The sequence below is a fragment of the Pan troglodytes genome, chromosome 6, assembly GCF_028858775.2.
Source record: "Pan troglodytes isolate AG18354 chromosome 6, NHGRI_mPanTro3-v2.0_pri, whole genome shotgun sequence".
NCBI classification, from domain to species: Eukaryota; Metazoa; Chordata; class Mammalia; order Primates; family Hominidae; genus Pan; species Pan troglodytes.
In genome coordinates this window covers 35,490,617-35,513,533 of record NC_072404.2, presented here as the reverse complement: position 1 = coordinate 35,513,533, position 22,917 = coordinate 35,490,617, and the positions used below count along the sequence as shown (strand labels likewise).

Here is a 22,917-nt window from a genome sequence, read left to right as displayed (position 1 = left end):
GAGGAGGGAATACTTCCAAACCCGTTGTATTAGACCAATATCACTTTAATACCAAAACTGTACAAAGACCCATCAAAAGAAAACTATGGGCCAAAATCTCTGATTAATGTTAATGCAAAAATCCTCAACAAAATACTAGCAAACTGAATTCAATAACGTATTAAAAAGATTATTCATCATGACCAAATAGGATTTATCTCAGGGACACAAAGATGGTTCAACACAGCAAATCAACATGATACGTCATATCAATACAATGAAGGGGAATAAATCATATGATCATCTCATCTCCACAGATGCAGAAAAATCATTTGATAAAATTCAACATCCTTTCATGATAAAAACCTTAAAAAAAACTGGGTATAGAAGGAATATTAATGAACATAATAGAAACCATATACAGCAAACGCACAGCTAGTATCATACTGAGTGAGGAAACACTGAAAGCCTTTCTTCTAAGATCTGGGACAAGACAAGGATGCTCACTTTTTACCACATTATTCAACATAGTACTGGAAATCCTAGCTAGAGCAATCAGACAAGAGAAAGAAAGAAAGGGCATCCAAATTTGAAAGGAAGACGTCAAATTATCATTGTTTGCAGATGATACGATCTTATATTTAGAAAAACCTAAAGTCTCCACCAAAAAAAAACTATTAGAACTGATAAATTCAGTAATGGTGTAGGACACAAAATCATACAAAAATCATTAACATTTCTATATGCCAACAGAGAACAATCTGAAAAAGAAAATTTAAAAAGTAATTCCATTTACAGTAGCCACACATAAAATTAAATATCTAGAAATTAACCAAAGAAATGAAAGATCTCTAGAATGAAAGGTATACAAAACTGGAGAAAGAAATTGAAGAAGACACAAAAAATGGAAAGCTATTCTACGTTCAAGCATTGGAAGAATCAATATTGCTAAAATGTCCATATTATTCAAAGCAATCTACAGATTCAATGCAATTCCCATCAAACTACTAATGATATTCCTCACAGAAATAGAAAAAACAATCTTTAATTATATGAAAACACAAAAGACCTAGAATAGCCAAAGCTACCCTGAGCAAGAAGAACAAAACTGAAGGAATCACAATACCCACAATACCTGACTTCAATTATACTACAAAAGTATAGTAACCAAAACATCACAGTATTGCCATAAAAACAGACACACAGACCAGTGGAACAGAATGGAGAACCCAGAAAGAAATCCATACATCTACAGTAAACTCATTTTTCACAGCAGTCTCAAAAACATACATTGGGGAAAGGGCAATCTCTTCAATAAATGGTGCTGGGAAAACTGGATATCCCTATGTGGAAGAATGAATCTACACCCCTATCTCTTGCCATATACAAAACTCAAATCCAAATGGATTAAAGACTTAAATCTAAGACCTCAAACTCTGAAATTACTACAAGAAAACTTTGGGGAAACCCTCCAGGACTTTGGATTGGGCAAAGATTTCTCGAGTAAATACCTGGGAAGCACAGGCAACCAAAGCAAAAATGAACAAAAGGGATGACATGAAGTATAAAAGCTTCTGCACAGCAAAGGAAACAATCAGCATGGAGTATGGGGTTAATGGAAATTCTCTCTACTGTCTTCACAATTTTTCTATAAATCTAAAACTATTCTATAAAGTAGAAGTCACAAAATAAAATCAAATATTCTACTTACAAATATAAAATGTAACTTGAAAACTACTATTAGGTACTATGCTCACTACCTGGGTACAATATACCCATGTAACAAGCTTGTACTTGTGCCCCCTGCATCTAAAATAAAAGTTGAACACTAAAAAACATGTCATTTGAGATCATATTTCCCTCAGAAGGAAATTTTCATCACAATTTACTTCTTGGGTCCTATAGCAATTTACTTATGTGTGACTGATATGATACATTTTGCTGGCATCTGCTTATGCTAGTGACATTACTAAAACCATCCAAAAATGTTATACAATAAATAGTTTTAACAATAAGTTTAGAAAAAAATTCATAAATATTCAGAAACACAAATAATTGTACCCCCTCTGAAAGTTAAAAAAAGAGAGAAAAAGAAAAGCCTGACCAACATGGTGAAACTCCCCCTCTACAAAAAAAACACAAAAATTAGCTGGGCATGGTGATGCACACCTGTAGTCCCAGCTGCTTTGCAGAGCTGAGATGAGATGATCGCTTGAGCCCAGGATGTCCAGGCAGCAGTGAGCAGAGATCATGCCACCGCACTCCAGCCTGGGTGACAGAGCAAGACTCTGTCAAAAGAAAGAAAAAAAAGAAAAGAAAAGAGAAAAGAAAGGCAAGGCAAGGCAAGACAGAGAGAGAGAAGGAAGGAAGGAAGGGAGGGAGGGGGGGAGGAATTCCAAAAATAAATCTTTAGCTTACTGACTTTAAATTCTAATGATAAATTATAATTTATCAATTTAAACTTTGAGTTATTTCACAAATATAAATATCTCCAAAACAAGTCCAAATACATATAAGGAATCTGTAAGAATAATATTTTTAAGAAAACATCTGTTTGGTTCATATCTCCTGTCTTAATCATAATGCTAAAGTTTAATGCATATTCATTTGAAAAATTAATGTTACAGTAAGTTATTTAATAATTGAATACAGTATGTTTTAAAAATGATGATATAATTACCTTAGATAAGTGTTTGTAGCTAAAACACATGAAATATCACGAACAGTCTGTGAACAGAATCAAATCAATGAAACTTTTCTAAGGAATACTGCAATATTTAAAATGCTCTGATTCATTAATGTAAACACTCCGCCAAAGAAAGAAGTATTTTTTAATGTTTAAGGGAGTCCTCAGTAACAGGACGATCATACTATAGATGCCTTCCTTTTTTTTTTTTTTTTTTTTTGCTTTTTATTTTATTTTATTTTATTTATTTTTTTTTTCAGTGAAATTTTTTTTTTTTTTTAATTATACTTTAAGTTTTAGGGTACATGTGCACATTGTGCAGGTTAGTTACATATGTATACATGTGCCATGCTGGTGCGCTGCACCCACTAACTCGTCATCTAGCATTAGGTATATCTCCCAATGCTATCCCTCCCCCCTCCCCCCTCCCCACCACAGTCCCCAGAGTATGATATTCCCTTTTCTCCTTCCGGGAAGTGACTTCACATCATTGAAAACTAAATGACCATCAGAAGTATCCTTGGGGTGAAAAATAAGCCACAATAGGACAAATAAAGACTGAGGGGTTTATAAGAAAGCAGCAAGGAAGGAGTGAAACTTGGCTGGCTGCAGGGATGAGAGAGGGAGAGAGACAGAGAGTTGTGTGTGTGTGTGTGTGTGTGTGTGTGTATGAAACTTGGCCGACTAGAGGGATTTGTGTGTGTGTGTGTGTATGAAACTTGGCTGGCTGCAGGGATGAGTGTGTGTGTGTGTGCGCGCACACATTTGTGTATGTGTGTATAAACTTGGCTAGCTGCAAGGATGTTTGTATGTGTGTGTGCGTGTGCGTGTGTGTATGAAACTTGGTTCGCTGCAGGGATGTGTGTGTGTGTGTATGTGTGTGTGTACGCACATGCCCCTGCTAGTGCACATGCATAGTTCAGGTTGTGGTGTGTTTGGAGACTAGTAATGTATTTATAAGTCTTGGATCTTAATTTTTTAAAATACAGCAGTTGTGGATCTAGCTATCAGTTTCTCCCACATTGACTGACTCTCCACTGAATAGTTAATTCATGCATTGGCCCCTCTAAGTGGAGCCTTATAAGGATAACTCGACAGTTTGCCTTGATGGAAAAGAAACAGGCCAGTAGAGAAAATCTTCATTCTAGGCCAGCATGGGCCGAAAGAATGCAGGGCAGTAAACCTGCTCACATTTTACTCATGTCTCCTGGTTTCCTTTATCCTGACCCTTTCCACGTGGTCCCCAGGGAACTGGATCAAGGGTGAAACAACAGAGATGTCGAGGGAGATGCCTTTCTCACTCTTAAATTATTCACATCTCTGTGTAAACAAAGGAGTGAGAAGTGTGGCAACTAAAACTACATAGAGAAGATATGCAATTTGACTGTAAATACAGAAAACTCCTTTCAACAAGAACACAACTGGTATGGTGGTAGGGAAATCGCATTATTGTTATCTGCTTAAAAGTATACAATAAATACATACTGGCTTAAGACTTGATAGCTTGTAAATAATATAAATAAAGATAGCTCAAGACTGCTAAAAAAAAAAATAAACCCACTGTCTTTAACCATGCTTTTAGATAAACTCTACCCAGACCAACAAAACCTGCCAGTGGTATTTTAAGGATTATTTCTTTTATTGAGATATTATTTTCTTCTGTCATGAAAACAGTGAACATGTAGAAAAATATTTTTTAATTAGCTATACAGAATTCTTCTACGCAAGCCCACTCAAACTAGATCAAGACTTCACTGTGCTTTATATTTGAAAGATACTAATGTAGTTGTCACTGGACTTTTCTTTCATAGCACCTATAAAAATTTTAATTCTTTAGACATTTGTGCGATTATCTGCTTCATGTTTGCACCCCCACCCTCAATAATCCAGGACTGTAAGTTCCAAGACAGGAGTGGCCACGTTTTATTTGTCTGGGTGTACCTACAATGTTAATGTAGTCCTTGATACACAGTTGGTGACTGGTATATATCTTTTGAAAGAAAAAATAAGAATACCTTTTATCATGGCTTTTTATAAAAAGATCGATAATGAAAGATCTAAATAAAAAGCAAACTTTTAGAGAGAGAAAGAGTTCATCCTAAAAATAACATGGAATTCTGAGCAATTGGCATTATTATAGTCCTTATATTGATGCCAAAAACAAATAATAATTTGTTTAAAAATACCTTTTTAAAGATAAAACGTAATCACCATAACAACTGGAAGCAATAATGTCTTTGTGTATCTCAGTGGAGTCTGAAATATACCAAATTATTAAAAATAGTTACTTATGATTTTTACATTAAATTAGTAAACATCTATGTCAAACTAAGTGCCATGATAACATTCCTTAAAAGTAAAAGGTAAAATTTGTCATCAGCAGAATATATATTTATTGTCTTCCATGTCTTAATGAAATAATTAAAATTATAAAAATAGTTATAAAAAGTATTCCAAAAATTTAATGAAAAATTTATTATTTTAATAAAACTAGAATTGCTATATCTATTATGTTTTTCTTTTCTTTTTTTATTTACATAATACTAAGTTTTAAAATGTGTGTTTACCGATCCCTGGGTCCTACATTGTAATTTTCTGTACTACACAGCTCCATTATTTTCATTAGTGAAACTAGAGCTAAAAAGAAAGCTAACCAAAGTTAATTACTAAGACTATGAATAAGTACAGAAATAACATTGGCTAACTAATTCTGATGACCTGTTATTGTGATGATAAGGAGTAATTTACCATGTAACTAAATTATACATTTCTTAAAAGCAAGAAACCAGTTCATTTTCCTCTTTGTCGTGCTATAGCAAACTGCCTCATGGATAACTATAGTCAAGAATAGTGTTTGAATGAATGGATGATTGGTTAGATGGATAAGAGAAGAATGTAAAATTTTATTACTTACCACTAATTCAGAATTCATAATAATTACACAAGGAATAATCAATCCAGTAGCAACTTTGTTATGTTCCATGAAAAAAATTAAGCTACAAATAGAGGAAAGCCCTGGATTGAGAGTTCTAGAATCCATTAGAATCCATGTCCTGATCTTGGCTTGTGTGTGCTTTAGGCAAATCTCTTAAGTTTTTCTTTATCTGCAAGTGAAAGAACTATACGGCATGGTCTCTAAGAGCCCTTCCTGATCTTGTGTTCCATGATTCTACAAAGAGGCCAATTTTTTTTTCTTTTTTTTTTTTTTGATACAGAGTCTCACTCTGTCGCCCAGGCTGGAGTGCATTGGTGCGATCTCAGCTCACTGCATCTCCGCCTCCAGGGTTCAAGCAATTCTCCTGTCTCAGCCTCCTACTCAGGCTGGGACTACAGGCATGCACCAACATACCTGGCTAATTTTTGTATTTTTAGTAGAGATGGGGTTACCACCATGTTGGCCAGGCTGGTCTCAAACTCCTGACCTCACGTGATCCACCCGCCTCGGCCTCCAAAAGTGCTGGGATTACAGGGATGAACCACCATGCCCAGCCTATGTTTTAAAGCTTTATAGCATGAACTTTTTAAAAAGAATAATACCTTGCATTTGTATAATTAAAAATGAATTTTTATATGTTCATTAAAACTCATCAGTAGCATACCTTTCTTGGTAACACCTTGTTAAAAATGTTATAATATTTGGGGTGTTAACTGTAATAAAACTGAATTTCTTAAAAACAGAAACAAGAATTTAGACTTTTTCCTGAATGGTCCCATACTTCCAAGTGGCCTAGATTATTAAAAGTAGTTGATTGGTAATAATAATTATTACGGGTCATATAGTATGTTAAACACTCTTCTCAGATTATCTCATTTAACCATCATCAATAACTCTGTAAGATATGAGACTATCTTTTTTTTATTTTACAGACAAAAAAAACGAGGAAGGTGGATTAGCAAGTTATAGTAAAAAAAAAATAAAATAAGTTGACTGTTTCTGAGTAAAAATTTTGAGTTTCAGATTAAAAAAACTAGAGCAAAAACTTATAGTAGTAGAGAAGGAAAAAAGAAACATTCATACCGCTTTTTCCATGAAGTCAAATTTGGGAGCACAGGTGTATATTAAAGTATCAAATTCTGTATACCTTAAGATTCTGGCTGCTATAAGATCACTCAGGCAAATCTGGGAGAAAATACAGTAACATGAATTAAAATTACACAAATGATTATAGCCTATAGCCAGTAATACTTTATTGATGTAAGAATAACAAAGTTTATAGAGCAGATAAATCCAATGTATTTAGACATCCCTCTAAGAAAACAAAAAACTACAGTGAACCAAATATACGACGTGCTGACTTCTCAAGATAACTGAAAATTAAGAGAAATATCATGAAAAATGAAAAGTAGAAAGAAGTCAGAAAAAAATAAAGAGAAGATGATAAAGAGTGAGCTAAAATCAATATCTGCTGAGAAGAAACCATCATGTAGTTAATTACATTTTATACTAAGATAATTTATCATGAAAAACTATTTTACTTAACCTCTTTCAACATACATTGTAGGTCATAAGCTTTCTGTGCATTGTCAATTTCACAAAGCCTCACAGACTGATTACAATATTTGGGTATTTCTTGATGTTTTACAGACATATATTCAAACCACTGAATATAAGATCTGATCCTCATAAGAATTACAATTATACATACCACTTTGATCTTTGACTTAGCTATTTGATCTCCAAGGCTAAAAATAGATACCAACAACCAAATCCAATGCAGAACTTCTATTTTTCTACTGATTATTTACAACCTGCTCTTGGTGAGACAATTATTTTTCCACAGCATCCTCAGAAGGCCAGAAAAAGGAAAATATTTGGCAAGTAAACTCTTAATTCAAATTATTTTATAGGGACAGAAATTATAACAAGTTTGATGATTATAAGTGGTTTTCATTCAATTATTTTTCCTAATCTACCAGTACTCAAGGATAATTTAGAGTTGCAATTTATTTTTCTAATTTAGAGTAGGCCTGGTGACTAACAGTAATTTAACCAAACCACTATAATTTCAGGTCTTCCTCATAACTTCACATAAAGGAAGTCACTCAGGACTACCAATGAAGTGTGTTTGTATTTTTTTTTTTTTTAAGATTTGTAGGGCAGACATGGTGGTTCACACCTGTAATCCCTGCACTTTGGGAGGCCAAGGCAGGTGGATCACTTGAGGTCAGGAGTTTGAGACCAGGCTGGCCAACATGCTGGAATCCCATCTCTACTAATAATACAAAAATTAGCCAGGCGTGGTGGCACGTGCCTATAATCTCAGCTACTCAGGAAGCTGAGGCATGAGAATTGCTTGAACCCAGGAGGTGGAGGTTGCTGTGACCCGAGATTGGCCACTGCACTCCAGCCTGGGTGACAGAGTGAGACTGTGTTTCAAAAAAAATAATAATTTGTAAAGAGCTGGGGGTCAATGTGAAGTAAGTGAGACTGTTTTTAAAAAAATAATTTGTAAAGAGCTGGGGGTCAATGTGAAGTAAGTGTGAAGTAAGGCAAGAAACATAATCATGAACAAACTTAACAGATACATAAATAACTTAGAAGCTCTAAATAAAGTTTATCATAAGACATATATAATAAAGTTAAAAACAATAAAAAGGAAAGGAGAATGGGGAAATGTGTCAGACATACCAGAGAACAGCAGCAACAAATAAACTAATAAACCACCATGCAAAGCTAGCAATAAATGGCAAACGCTTACATTTAGAAATTTTATTTAATAGAAACACGTTGTATGTTATATTGCATAGAGATAGCATTTGACCTTTTAGAGAAGTAATACTATAATCCCTTGCCAAAGTACATAATTTCAGCATCAAACAGGGCCCTAATTGGATAGCATTAAATGAGGTAAATTTCAAAATTGATTATTGTATGATATACTCACGTATGCTTATTTCTAAACAGAAAGTGCTTGAAATAAAAAGTAGATTCATGCATTGTTTTCTATTCCCTAAACCAGTTAGTTAAGCAGGGACTTAGGCCTTGAAGAGGGCTACTCTTTAAGACATTAACAAACAGAAATACCACATGAGAGATAAATGCTCTGCATGTATTTCCTAGAAAATGAAAAGATCAAAATTTTTTAACATTCTCTTTTTATATAACGAGAAAGGCCTTAAAACATCAAATCATACATTGATTTTAGTCCATAGTTATAAATAAATAAAACAATACTGAGATTTTAAGAGTTCTATATTTTCAAAGCTGAGGACAGCCTCCCATATGTTAATATCTGCAATAAATGGATAATTTATGATGTAAACAACTAATTATTTGTATTTTAACTGAAATATAAACAACTACTTAATAAACTTTTTAAAAGTTAGTTAAAATAAAAAACAAAGTTTTTTTTTTTCCTAAAAGTCCAAGTCAGCCTTCACGAATATTCTTTCTTTTTAGTGGGTTGCAATGATCACTGAACTGCAAGACTTTATTGTTGACTCTGCCAATAACTCGTCTAGAGACCTTAAAGAAGGCACTTAACCTCTGTGGAATGAGATAAGAATAGATGGTTTCAAAGTTTTCATTCAGCTACATGTTTATAAGAACTTTTATGTTTTCACTAAAAGTACTTACGTGGTCTGAAACGCCTAAGATTTTAGATGTCAGAAATTTCAAAATGATTGTTCCACACCACCAGGCACTACCTTGAATTAGCTAGAAAATAAAATAGAAGTCCAGTATTTAAAACTACAAATCACCCAGTTAAAGTATTCAATTATACCTATAAATGACATAGAAAAATTTTAATTATGTGAGGTATAAATGGTGAGGTTTTTAAAAAAAAGTTCCTTTAGAAAATCTTGTTTAAAAGCAAAGAATTAAAACTGATGACACTGGTATAAAATATATGGCAACACTAGAATTCTACATATCCTAAATCTTTTTTTTTTTTTGTCTTAAGGAGTGAAAAGGTTAATAGGCAAGAAAGAAAGAAGGAAGAAGAAAGCAGCTCCCCGTACAGAGACAGAGGGAGGGGGGATTTGAACAAAGAGAAAACCCTGTGTGGGTCAGAAAAGTGGCTGCTCCTACGTATCCTAATCTGAAGGAAGTTTTAAAAGGTTACTTCCTTTTGATTTCTGTTAAGAAAAGGGAGTGTTTATGTGTTTGTTTCCAAATATTATTTCTCAGCTGAAAATCCATTTTTCAAAACACTACCTTAAAAGTTCTTCTACCACTCCTGTGGAAATATAGGCGCCCATCTTCAAGAAATAAGTTTGAAATGTGAAAACTTAAGGTTTCCTTTAAGAAAGAGGAATATGAACTAGAACTGGCAACGAGGCTTCTGTGTTGTTGTTGTTGTTTATTTTTTGACTAGCCTTGATTAAAAAGGGAACAATTGTGTACTTCTGGTTAGCCTGGGGAAAGTTAAGCCACCTAAATTCAAATCTCTGCATATATCAACCAACAAGTAGAACAATACAATCACATATATGGAAAAAAGGTAACAGCACAAACTTCAAATTACCTATGAATCGAAAAGGAAGCAACGAATCTATAGAGTTATACCTCAAGTCCCTGACCTAAGCCTTTGCAGAGAATGAGGGGAGACCCATAAAAGGATAAAGAAGAAAAGGAAAGACAGGGGTCAAAATTGGAACTAAAATAATCCAAGAAAGAGACAAGTCTATCCTATGTGTAAAAAGAGCCCTGGGAGATTGGTAAATGGGAGTACAGAGCAGGGCCTAACAGTGAGTAGAGACAAAAACACTGATGTTAGAAAGGCATCATTTCTGGAAAGAAAGTAGGATAAAAAGGGGAGTGCAAGAAGGAAAAAGTATCCAGCAGGAAAAATGAGAACCCAAACCAAAAGACTATCCATCACTACTGCCATCATGCACACAAAAAGAAAAAAGTTATTCATTGAAAAAAAATCACACTATGCTACCTTTTCAGAAGAGGTTTGCACTTGGACTAGAAAACACAAAATAATTAATAGATGAAAAAATGCCTATATAAATATCCAAAGCTCCTTTAAGAAGATAACAAACATGAAAGTCAAATATTTCAGCTAATGAAATCCACACCACTGAACGATAAAATCTCACAAAGCAAAAGAAAATTATGCAGAATTAAAAGTTGAATTAAATATCCTCAAACGAGCATTCAGAAATATTAAAAAAGCAATTTAAACAAGAAATTCAAAAACCAAGAACAGAAGTGGGGAAAAAATCAGAAAGAAATAAAGAGTTTATTAGACATAGAAAGGGAATGGAAGAAAAGGAGAATATTATCAAAAATAAAAACGAAATCACAAGATGATTAAAAGAAAAGAAATTCAAATAAGTTAATGAAGGAATTGAAGTAAAGGCACTAAAACAATGATGAAGAATGAAAATGATACCAGAGAAAGAAGTGAGAAGTATCAGAGAAAGTGGCAGAAATGGAAGAAAGGCACATAATTATAACTGGAGTGCCTGAAAAAGAAAACCACAGCAATGAATCAAAACTAGTGTTTAAATTATAATCCAAGAAAACTTTCCAGAAATAAAAGAAGACCTGAATCGGGATTTGGAAAGGATCCAGGGGGTACTGGAAAAAAATTAATCTGGTATGGTAAACTAACTCAAGACATCTTTCAGTAGAACTATGAAAAATGAAGAAAAATTTCTCAGAGCCTCCAGGCAAAAAAGTCACATAATTTATAAGGGACAGAAGAATTTGGCTAGCATCAGACTTGTTAAAAGAAACATACAAACCAAAGCAGTGGTGTAGACGCATTTTTAAGAAACTTTAAAAAGTGAGAACCAAGGATTTTATATCTAGCCAATCTGTCATTCAAGTATAGATGTTATAAAAAAGGTTTCAAATATGCAATAATTGAGGAAATAATAGTAACCTTCTTAAATACAAAAAGTTTTAAAGAGAATCATATACAGAAACAAAGCAAATATAGTCAAATACACATAAAACTTACAACAAAGGTTTTCACATTATCTCACAAAGCAAAGACAGACTCAACTTATGCTACACAGGGAAGACAAATAAAAACAGATTCAGAAAGATGAAAAATAGAATGATGGCAGCAAGCATGGCAGGCAAATACCATTTCCATATGGAAACTAAGGAAGACATTTAAAGCAAGCATAAGAAGCAAATTCATGGCCTCAAAAGCTTTATCAATAAAAATGAAAGAGTGAAAATAAATGAATTAAATCCTTGACTTAAAAATCTAAATAAAGAATAACAAAATAAAGTGAAAAAAGTACACAAAGGGAAATACTCATGAGAAGAATAGTCTATTATATCAACCCCTCTGTGCATCTGTTTTGCTGTTTTATATTTCTTCCCTATATTCTAGGATTCTTTCTTTCATTTCCTTTTTGTTTTCAGAAGTTTTTAAATTTTAAGTTCAGGGGTACATGTGCAGGATGTGCATGTTTGTTACATAGGTAAACGTGTGTCATGGTGGTTTCCTGCACCTATCAACCCATTACCTAGGTATTAAACCCAGCATGCATTAGCTATTTTTCCTGATGCTCTCCCTCCCCACACCCTCCCCTGACAAGCCCCAGTGTGTGTTGTTCCCCTCCCTGTGTCCATCTGTTCTCACTGTTCAGCTCCCACTTATAAGTGAGAGCATGTAGCGTTTGGTTTTCTGTTCCTGCATTAGTTTGCTGAGGATAATGGCTTCCAGCTCCATCCATGTCCCTGCCAAGGACATGATCTCATTTCTTTTATGACTGCATAATATTCCATGGTGTGTATGTACCACATTTTCTTTATCCAGTCTATCATTCATGGGCATTTGGGTTGATTCCACACTATCAAAAAAGAGCTCATATAGCCAAGACAATCCTAAGCAAAAAGAACAAAGCTGGAGGCCTCAGGCTACCTGACTTCAAACTATATTACAAGGCTACAATAACCAAAACAGCATGGTTCTGGTACAAAAACAGGCACATAGACCAATGGAACAGAATAGAGAATTCAGAAATAAAACCACATATCTACAACCATCTGGTCTTCAACAAACCTGACAAAAGAACTTCAGTTAACCATTCTTTAAGGTTCTCTGCTAGCCACAAACTATCTTAATTTTCCTTGATTGGAGAATGTCTATTTCCCCTTCATTCCTAAAGGAAACATCCACTGGATATGTAATTCATCTTGACAAATGTTCTGCCACAACCTTCTGGCTTCCTTACTTTCACATGAGAAGTCTGCTACAATTTAAGTCAGTTTTGCCCTGTAGGTGATGTGTCATTTCTCCGTACCTGCTTTCAAGATTTTTTTCTTTTAGTTTTAAAAGTTAACTCATAATGTATCTTGGCATGGATTTCTCTGGGTTTGTCTTACTTGGGAATGGCTCAGGGTCTTCACTCTGCAGGTGTGTCTTTCACCAAATTTAGGATGTTTTCAGCAATTACTTCTTAAAATACTATTCAGCCCCACTCTCTTTTTCCATTCCTTCTGAAATTTTGATGATACAAATATTAGATCTTTTGATACTACACCATAGGTCCCGGAGGCTCTGTCCTTTTTCCTGTGATTTTCTCTCAATTTAGATTGGGAGATTTCTATTGTTCTATCTTCAAGAGCACTGACTGCTTCCTCGGTAATATTCACTCCACTACCAAGTCCATTTACTGAATTTTAATTTCAGTTATTGTATTTTTCAGTTCTGTAATCACCAAGCTGTTCTTTAAAAAAAAAAAAAGACAATTCTTTGGTGACATTTTATAGCCTTTTCATTTGCTTCCAGAGTATTTAAAACTGCTCATTGAAGTGTTTTTTATGATGACTGCTTTAAAACCCTTGTCGAATAATCCCCACATCCTATTCATCTCAGTGTTGACATCTGTTGATTGTCTTTTCTCATTCAAGTTGTTATTTTCTCCATTCTTGCTATGATGAGTGGTTTTTCTATTGTGTCCAGTACATTTTTTATATTATGTTAAGAGACTGTGGATCCTATTTTAAATTTCTATTTCAGCAGACAGTCACTTTGTTTTTAGGTTTATCATGCAAGTCCTGGCCTACTTCTGTGTGCTATAGTTACAATGACAGTTTAGTTTTCAGAGTCTTTGCAGTGCTAGTGCTATTCTGGTCAGCTTGATTCATCTGGTGCCCTTGTGGTCCGTCTCTGCCCCAAATCATGCTGCCGATGCAGGAAGAATGTACTTCCCATGTCCTGTTGCCATGAGGTGGAGGGTGAGAGACACCAGGATTGTGGGGTAGGAGGTCGGCAGAGAGCAGAGGGCTCTTTCCTGGGCTGCCTAGTCCCGGCAGGGCACCTGTTAGATCCCCGCTGCTGCTACCTGCATGGGCAGCCTCCCTGGAGGGAATAGTAGATACCAGAACCACAGTATGGAGAGTATTTCCCCGGACCCTCTTTCTGAGTGTCTTCTGCCACTGGATGGAGTTTCAGGAGATGGCAGCCTGTGGTGTTTTTCTGTGAGTTCTGAGGTACCTAACTAGTCTGCCTTTCTATAGCATTGGGCTGGGAATGGAGCTACAGATATGAAATCATGATTTCATACACATACACACGTGTGCACATACGTGCAGTGAAAGGGCCTAGAAACAAGGACATGCTGGTAGTAATGAGTGCACATACCACTCAGGTCTTGGTTTCCAAATACCATTCTCCTCTAAAAGGAACCAAGGCTCCTTGGAAAAAATGGCTGATTCCAAGGCTAGCACAAGGAAAATCAAGAGAAGCCTGGAGCATTATAAATTTATAAAGACATGTCAAAAAGACATCTAGCTTAGGAACATTCAAAACAGCTAGGCCTGGAACTGATATTTGTGTATAACATATGGTTTTTCTCATATAGATAGACTATTCCAGCATCATTTAGTGAAAAGTGACCTGCAAGACAATCTTGCTGAAATTGCTTTGAATCTGAACATCAGCTGGGGAGAACTGCATTACATGAAACTTCATACACATAAATGTGTTTTATTTTTCTATTTATGTCTTAGAATTATTAAAATAAATTTTCATACAAATACTATATGTATTTTGTTGGATTCATTCAGATCCTATGCATTTTTCTTCCTAATACATAAGGCATATTTTTAAAAAATATGTTTTCTGTTTGTTGCCAAAGAATAGAAATGCAATTGATTTTTGAATATTAAACTTATATCTAGCCATGGTATTGAATTCTTCTAATTCCTAATAATTTGTCAATTATTTTATTCTTTCTAGGTAATCTTTATTTATTGATACTATAATAAATTTTCCTTCTTTCTGTTTCTTTCCTTTTCCTATTTACTTTTCTTGAATTACTAGGCTAGTTTGGACTTTAATAAAATGTGAAAAAGCACATTTATCTTTATCGTGATTTTAAACAGAACACTCTAAATACTTTATTATCGGTAAGACTAATGACTGCTGAAGAATTTTATGGGGTTGAGAAAACTGTTATTTCTATTGTGTTACATGTTTTCATTATAAATGGGTGTTCAATTTTATTTTCTGCATCTAATGGGATGATCATAAGATTTTTTCTCTTTTAATCTGTTAGTGTGATAACTTACATTTTTGGATTTTCCAGAAACGTCTTTGGATTCCTAGAATAAGCCAGATGTATCACAAGTGGATTATCTTTATCACATATATGGCTGTTCTTGAGCTACTAATCTTTTATACTTTTGTGTGTAAGGAATGTTTTTAATCTAGGTGAAATTTTGAATCTATGCTCACAAGTAAGAATATCCTTTCTCAAACTATCCTTATCTGGCCTTAGTACTGAGCTTTAGATTATCTTGGAGGTTCCATCTCCCTTCTTGTAATGATTCTTATGCCTTATGGCACACACAAAGTTCCCCTTTGTAAATTTCATATGAGCTCAATTCAATAATTACCTTGCCACCAAAAACTGGAGTCTCCCATTAAACAGTGAATTTGCTTCTATTGATGTTAAACTCTAAACTGAATCACTTAGATCTAAAAATACCTTGTTCAGGTTGTGTGTAATAAATACTTACCTTTGCCAAAGATATACAGAGCTAAAAACAGAAAATAATACCTAGGGAGGCTTAAAAAACATGTAAGCTGAACATTTGGTTAAATCTCAACTTTTCTCTCCTTAGATTTTTTGTTTCTTTGATATTCTTGAATTTAAAACTTAGTCAATTCATGTTCTTTCCAGTCTACTACTGAAAATATTGTTGAAAATGAAGACAGTAAATTTTCCTTTGAGTGCAGCCTTGGCAGAATTTTTTTGATGTTTATGGACACTCTTCTACTTACTGTCATTTTTCAATAGTTTGCAACTGAAATTCTGACCTTCTTTTGAGTTGAGTTATTAAATTGCTCAATTTTTCTGAAGTGAAAGAATTATATATTACAAGTGTAATGTCGACATGTGAATTTCTACAAAGTCTGCATGCCTAAGGACAGGTGGCCTGGGTAAAGAGTCAAATTGGTAGAACCAATAAAGAATAACAAAAAGACAAAAAAAGCATCATGTCATCCATTCAACAACTTAGTGGACAAATCTTTCTATGTTTTCACCACCTAAAGGATGGGAGAATGCCTCCAACAAGGAGAAAATAGCAACTCCTTCCATTTTGTTCTCTTGTATTGTGGGTAGGAACCTACCTCCTCAACTTGTAACATTTCCAGACTTATCCTCTCAATATATAACATGAAAACATACAGTTCATTTCTCCTGTCACCCAGGGTGGAGTGCAGTGGGGTGATCATGGCTCACTGTAACCTTCCTGGGCTCAAGCGATCCTCCCACCTCAGCCTCCTGAGTAGTTGGGATCACAGGCTCATGCCACCATGCCCAACTAGTTTTTCTACTTTTTGTAGAGACAGGGTTTTGCCATGTTGCCCAGGCTGGTCTCAAACTCCTGGGCTGAAGCCGTCTGTCCATGTTGGCCTCCCAAAGTGCTGTGATTACAGGCGTGAACCACTGTGTGTGGCCCAGGGTTTATTTTTTAATAGAAGTACATCACAGACCAGAGAAAAAGAATATCATCTGTCTCATATTAAGAGAATTTAAGAGTTGCACTACCTGCCTAATAACTTATATTACTAGGAAACCATGGAGGTAATACGGGCCATCCATCTGCATATTTGGGAAGAAGCCAAACAAAGATTAGGTAGTGGCTGAGTTCAAATTAGAAGGGGCTGGGAGACTGTAAGGAAAATGTTAAAAGGACAAAAGTAATAGAGTCTAAAGTTGGAAGCAGAAGGAAAGAGAGATAGGCGATGGATAGATGCAGAGGAAAGAAAAGGAGAAAGGTGGAAAGAAACTACAAACCTGAGTTATGTTGAAGGAAAGTTTAACTGAAGCTAAAGAGAGAAACTCAAGACAAACAAATTTAAAAAAGCAAGACTGTATGGATATAGCAGAATGAAACATAGAGGAAAAGTGGTCTGAAAGTTAGTTGTGAAATATGTGAGCTAACTTCTTGAAAATGATTTCTAGTCTTTGCTAAGGACTATTTCCTTACATATCTATCTACCTTAGATAGTAGCTATTTTTAAGACAGTAGCTATTTATTAAATATAAGTCATTAGCATTTTAAAGCATATTAACTGTGTTTAGTTTGTAGAAATAAAAAGTAGAATTTAAATAAACCGCATTAAAAACACTGAATCTTACCCAAAAGTTGAGTTCAGATACTCCCAGTTTTTAAATTTTATTTCCTTTAGAATTATTGCCTAAAATGCACATAAGGGAAAATGAAACAATTCAATTCAATTAACATTTATATTTTGTATAAATGGTACATTCCAAAAATTACATAGTCACCCTGTTCCATCTCAGCTATCACCAGCCATTTTCCTCCTTAACTGTTTATTTTTCAAATTCTGGACATGGCAAATTTCCTTGAGGTGAGAGTTAAATGGTTTATGTGTCAAAAAGCTGCCTCTTGAATCAAATTATTTCCTCACTTAGACAAATGGCCATTTTCTGCAGGATAATTCCTCTACAAAGGTAAATGGTATGTGAGCAGATGAGAGCATCCATGCAAGTCTGTATGTCAGTTATCCAGCAACATTAGTGAACTAAACTAACATGAAAATCCTTCCTCTCCAAACTGCCAAATAAAATATTTAAACGTTTAAAAAATGTATACTCATGTGAAAGAGAAGGAACTTCTGATGCTAGAAAAAAGGTGAATTTTTAAAAATACAATATTCATTAGCAGAGAGCCACCACCCCTGGCAGTCTTTATAAGTGCCTGTAGAATAAGGTCACAACTATAGGCTTGTATTGTAAAGGGAGGGCAGCAGAAGAGGCCTTGGGTCTATGCAAGGTAAGAAGTTGGAATTGAGACTAATACATAAAGCTAGGGTCCTCAAAAACTATACCTGCAGTGCTATGGACTGAGTGTGTCCACCTCAAATTCATAGACTGAATCTTTAATCCCCAGTCTGATGGTGTTTGGAGGGTGGGCCTCTGGGAAGTAATTGAGTCATGAGGGTGAAACCCTCATGAATGGGATTAGTGTGTCCATATTACAAGAGACTAGAGAGTTGAGGTCTCACTCTACCATGTGAGGACACAGTAAAAAGGCTTCTGTCTGCAAACCACAAAAAGGGCTTTCACCAAGAACCAAATCAGCTGGGACCTTGATTTTGAACAGCTCAGCCTCCAGAACTGTGAGAAATAAATTCCTGTTGTTTAAGCCATCCTGTCTGTGGTACTTTTGTTATAACAGCCCAAACTGACTTAAGACACACAGTGACTAAGAATACTTCACCTACCATCTCTACAAGTTGATAGGTTATTTGTTTATTCCCAAGTTTGGGGTGAAAATAGTGCTCACATGAGAAACTGAATTCTTGGACTTGTATATTAGACTTGGATTGGAATTTTGTATCATTTAGTTGGTGTAGAAAATCCCAAAGTGAGCCAGGATTACTAAACTTCCAATAGGAAAATATAAATGTATCAGATTATTCATTGCAACATTGTTTGTAAATGCAAAATTTAGGAAACAACCTAAATGCCCAGATATAGGAGAGTGACTAAATTACAGTAAATCCAAAGCAGAACACTAGGAAACTACCAGAAAGAATGAGGAAAATCTCTACGAACTGATATCCAGAATAGGTTGTTAAATGAAAAAAAAAGTGCAAAAGACTATCTTTAATACAAGAAGAGGAGATTTAAAAAATATACATGTAACAGTTATTAGTACTCAAAAAAGCCCAACTAAATGAGGTCAACCAGAAAACTAGTAAGATTTCTTACCTACAGGGAATAGGCAGTAACAGGGTGAAAAGAAAGGTGGAGAGAATGGGCTGGAAGGAATAGTGGGGAATATTTTCTGAGTATAATTTTATATATATATATATATATATTTCTTGGGAATATTTTCTGAGTATAATTTATATATATATATATATATTTCTTCCTCATTGAAACATGGTAATGTTTCACCCAAAGTAACTAAAATCAATCAGAATGAAACTTCAGCTTCTGTCCAAGTTTGTATAACAGAAACCACATTTACTTTCTCACCCTAAAAACCTAAAATACCAAGCCAAATAGATTATAGAGACAGCTATGAAGAATTATATGCCAACAAATTAGACAATTTATAAGAAATAAATTTCTAGAAACGTACAACCTACCAAGAGTAAATTATGAAAACACAAAAAAACTCAACAGACCTATAACTAATAAATCAGTAATAAAAATTTTCTCAACAAAAGAAAACCTCAAACCAGATGGCTTCACTGGAGAATTCTATGAAACATTTAAATAAGAATTCACACCAATCCTTCTCAAGCTCTTCCAAAAACTGAAGAGAACACTTCTATACACATTTTATGAGGCCAGCATTACTCTGATACCAAATCCAGAAAAAGATACTACAAGAAAACTACAGGCCAGTATCTCTGATGAATATAGCAAAACAAAACAAATATTTCTATTAAAAATGAGCAAAGGACTTGAATAAACATTTCCCCAAAGAATAAATAAAAATGTCCAACAGGTATTTAAAATGATGTTCAACATCACCTATCATCAGGGAAATGTAAATCAAAACCACAATGAGATACCACCTCAAACCTGTTAGGATGGCCATTATAAAACAAACCAAACCAAAACTAAACCAGAAGTAACAAGTCTTGGCAAAAATGTAGAAGAATTGGAATGCTTATGTACTGTTGGTGGGAATATAAAATAGTGCAGCCAAAGGGCACACCAGGTAGTCTACACAGAAGAGTTTGCTTCAGAGTGCAGCAATATTAGCCACAAACTAACCACTACTTTAATTCCAGCTAACAGATCTTAAAAGCAAGACCTGAAAAGATCAGCCTATGTTCAAGCAACTTAACTGCATCACAGAAAAAAGCTCAAGAGTATCTATAGGAATAAGAAAATATCCAGCAGCTAAGAAGGTAAAATTCACAAAGCCTGGCATCCAAGTAAACATTGCCAAGCGTGCAAACACTCAAGAAAACACAACCTCTATATGAGGAGAAGAAACAATTAATTGAAACTGACACAGATGACAGAATTAGCAGGGGGAGGCACTGGGGCAGTTACTGTAACTGTATTACACATGGTGAAGAAGTGGTAACAGAGAGAGAACAAGCTAACTAGAGACAAAAAATACTTCAAAGATACAAAATGAACTTTTAGATATGAAAACTACAATGACTTAAATGAGAAATACACTGGATGTGATTAACAACAGGTTAGATACTGCAGAAAAACAACCAGTGAACTCCTGAAGACACAGCAATAGTAACTATCCAAAATTAAATAAAGAACAAAAATAAACATAGGCTCCATGAACCACTGAACATTTTCAAGCAGCCCAATATGCATTTAATGAGAGTCCCTAAATGAAAGTGAGGTGGGGAGGCAGAAAAATATTTGAAGAAATAATAGCCAAAATTTTTCCAAATTTGATAAAAATTGTAAACCTAAAGATCTAATGATCTAGGATTCATTTCAATGAATCCTAAATACAAGAAACATGAAGAAAGCTAGAGTAAGGCACATTATATAAACAAACTGCTCAAAATCAGTGGTAAACAGAAAATCTTATCTCTAGCTGGGAACAGCTAGAGAAGTAACATATTTACAGACGAAAGCATAGGGATGTCAACAGATTTCATAAGAAAAAAATGCAAACAACAAGACAAGTCAAGCAGCATCTTTTAAATTCTTTTTATTTTATTTTATTTTATTATTATTACACTTTAAGTTTTAGGGTACATGTGCACAATGTGCAGGTTAGTTACATATGTATACATGTGCCATGCTGGTGTGCTGTACCCATTAACTCATCATTTAGCATTAGGTAGATCTCCTAATGCTATCCCTCCCCACTCCCCCCACCCCACAACAGTCCCCAGAGTGTGATGTTCCCCTTCCTGTGTCCATGTGATCTCATTGTTCAATTCCCACCTATGAGTGAGAACATGTGGTGTTTGGTTTTTTGTCCTTGCAATAGTTTACTGAGAATGATGATTTCCAATTTCATCCATGTCCCTACAAAGGATATGAACTCATCATTTTTTATGGCTGCATAGTATTCCATGGTGTATATGTGCCACATTTTCTTAATCCAGTCTATCACTGTTGGACATTTGGGTTGGTTCCAAGTCTTTGCTATTGTGAATAGTGCCGCAATAAACATACGTGTGCATGTGTCTTTATAGCAGCATGATTTATAGTCCTTTGGGTACATACCCAGTAATGGGATGGCTGGGTCAAATGGTATTTCTAGTTCTAGATCCCTGAGGAATCGCCACACTGACTTCCACAATGGTTGAACTAGTTTACAGTCCCACCAACAGTGTAAAAGTGTTCCTATTTCTCCATATCCTCTCCAGCACCTGTTGTTTCCTGACTTTTTAATGATTGCCATTCTAACTGGTGTGAGATGGTATCTCATAAAGAAAATTGCTGTTAACCTGCAATTCTACACCCAGGAAACATACCTTTCAAAAATGAAGGCAAAATAAAGACTTCATGACAAGGTGATTTGCACTAAAAGAAATGTTAAAGGAGGTCTTTCAGACAGCAGGAATACAGTAGGTCAATCTGGCTGTACACAAGTAAAGGGCACTGAAAATTGTAACTATGGGGTAAATAGATAACATTTTTAAAGTTTTAAATATTTTTAAAAGGTAATTTACTGTTTAAATAAAAACAAATTTATTGAGATTTCTATATCATATGTTTAAGTAAAATGTATGACAATAACATGAAATAAATTTAAAAATGCACTTTATCAAAATATGTGGGATGCTGATAAAGCAGTACTTTGAGAAAAGTTTATAGCACTAAACACCTGTGTTTAAAAAAAAAAAAAGAAACAAGAAAGGTCTCAAGTCAATGACTTTGCTTTATACCTTTTTTAAAAAAAACCTAGAAAAAAAGGAGATCAAAACCCAAAGTAAGCAGAAGAAATGAGGTAATAAAGATCGAGTAGAAATCAATGAAACAGAAAACAAAAACAATAGAGCAAATCAATGAAACCAAAAGTTGGTTCCTTGAGAAAATTAATAAAATTGATATACCTCTAACCAGACTGATCAGAAAAAAAAAATAGAACACAAACATCTAATACCAGGAATGAAAGAGGAACTATCACTACAGATACTATAGATACATAAAGAAAATATTATGCCTTTGACATCATAAATAAAATTTAAAAATTCCTTGAAAGATACAACCAAAGTTCACTCAAGAGGAAATGGATAACACAAATAGCCTTATATCTTATTAATGAAATGGAATGAAGCTTTACTAACTTTTTATGTTTTTAAGGAAGCTATGTTTGGGACCTAAGCCAAAAACAAAATTGCAAGAATATAAAATTTCAGTTAGAGTGTCATATTCAGGCAAAATGCTAAAAATCTCATGTCTGAGAAAGAAAAGGCAGTTTTAAAAGTAGTAATAATAATAAGTAAAACATAAAAACAAAAGTTTTAGACAGTAAAACACATATACAGTCTAGTTGAAAGTATAATCTGTTATAATATGACATGTATAATATACATTTCCAGTTTTCCTTCTGGAGATCACCAATACCATATGTATTAAATATTACCAAAGAGGAGGTACCCTATAAAACAGAATCGCTTCGATTTTATAAACTCTGAGAACCTATCTTAATATTTGACTTACATAAATTAAAAATGTTACCATGTTCAGATAACTGATCTTCTGAAATTTGCTTGGTTTAATGTATCCCACAACATACATGGGAAATAGTGATGCTATCTGAAATAATATAAAAAAGCAAAAGTAAAAAAATATAGAAAACTAACACTTTACTATTCACAGGCAAAGTAAATATAAGAGGA

At 34.4% G+C, this 22,917-nt stretch overlaps 1 protein-coding gene across 1 annotated transcript in view; it reads right to left on the bottom strand.

Moving 5' to 3' along the window:
- The window catches only part of LOC748251 (putative C-mannosyltransferase DPY19L2P2), a 59,365-nt gene that overhangs the window by 17,633 nt on the left and 18,815 nt on the right, over window positions 1–22,917 (bottom strand). Inside the window, 6 exon segments of the mRNA XM_063815916.1 lie at window positions 2,660–2,706; window positions 4,852–4,867; window positions 4,869–4,921; window positions 6,684–6,785; window positions 9,243–9,323; window positions 17,237–17,295. Coding sequence (XP_063671986.1) covers window positions 2,660–2,706; window positions 4,852–4,867; window positions 4,869–4,921; window positions 6,684–6,785; window positions 9,243–9,323; window positions 17,237–17,295 — 358 coding nt within the window.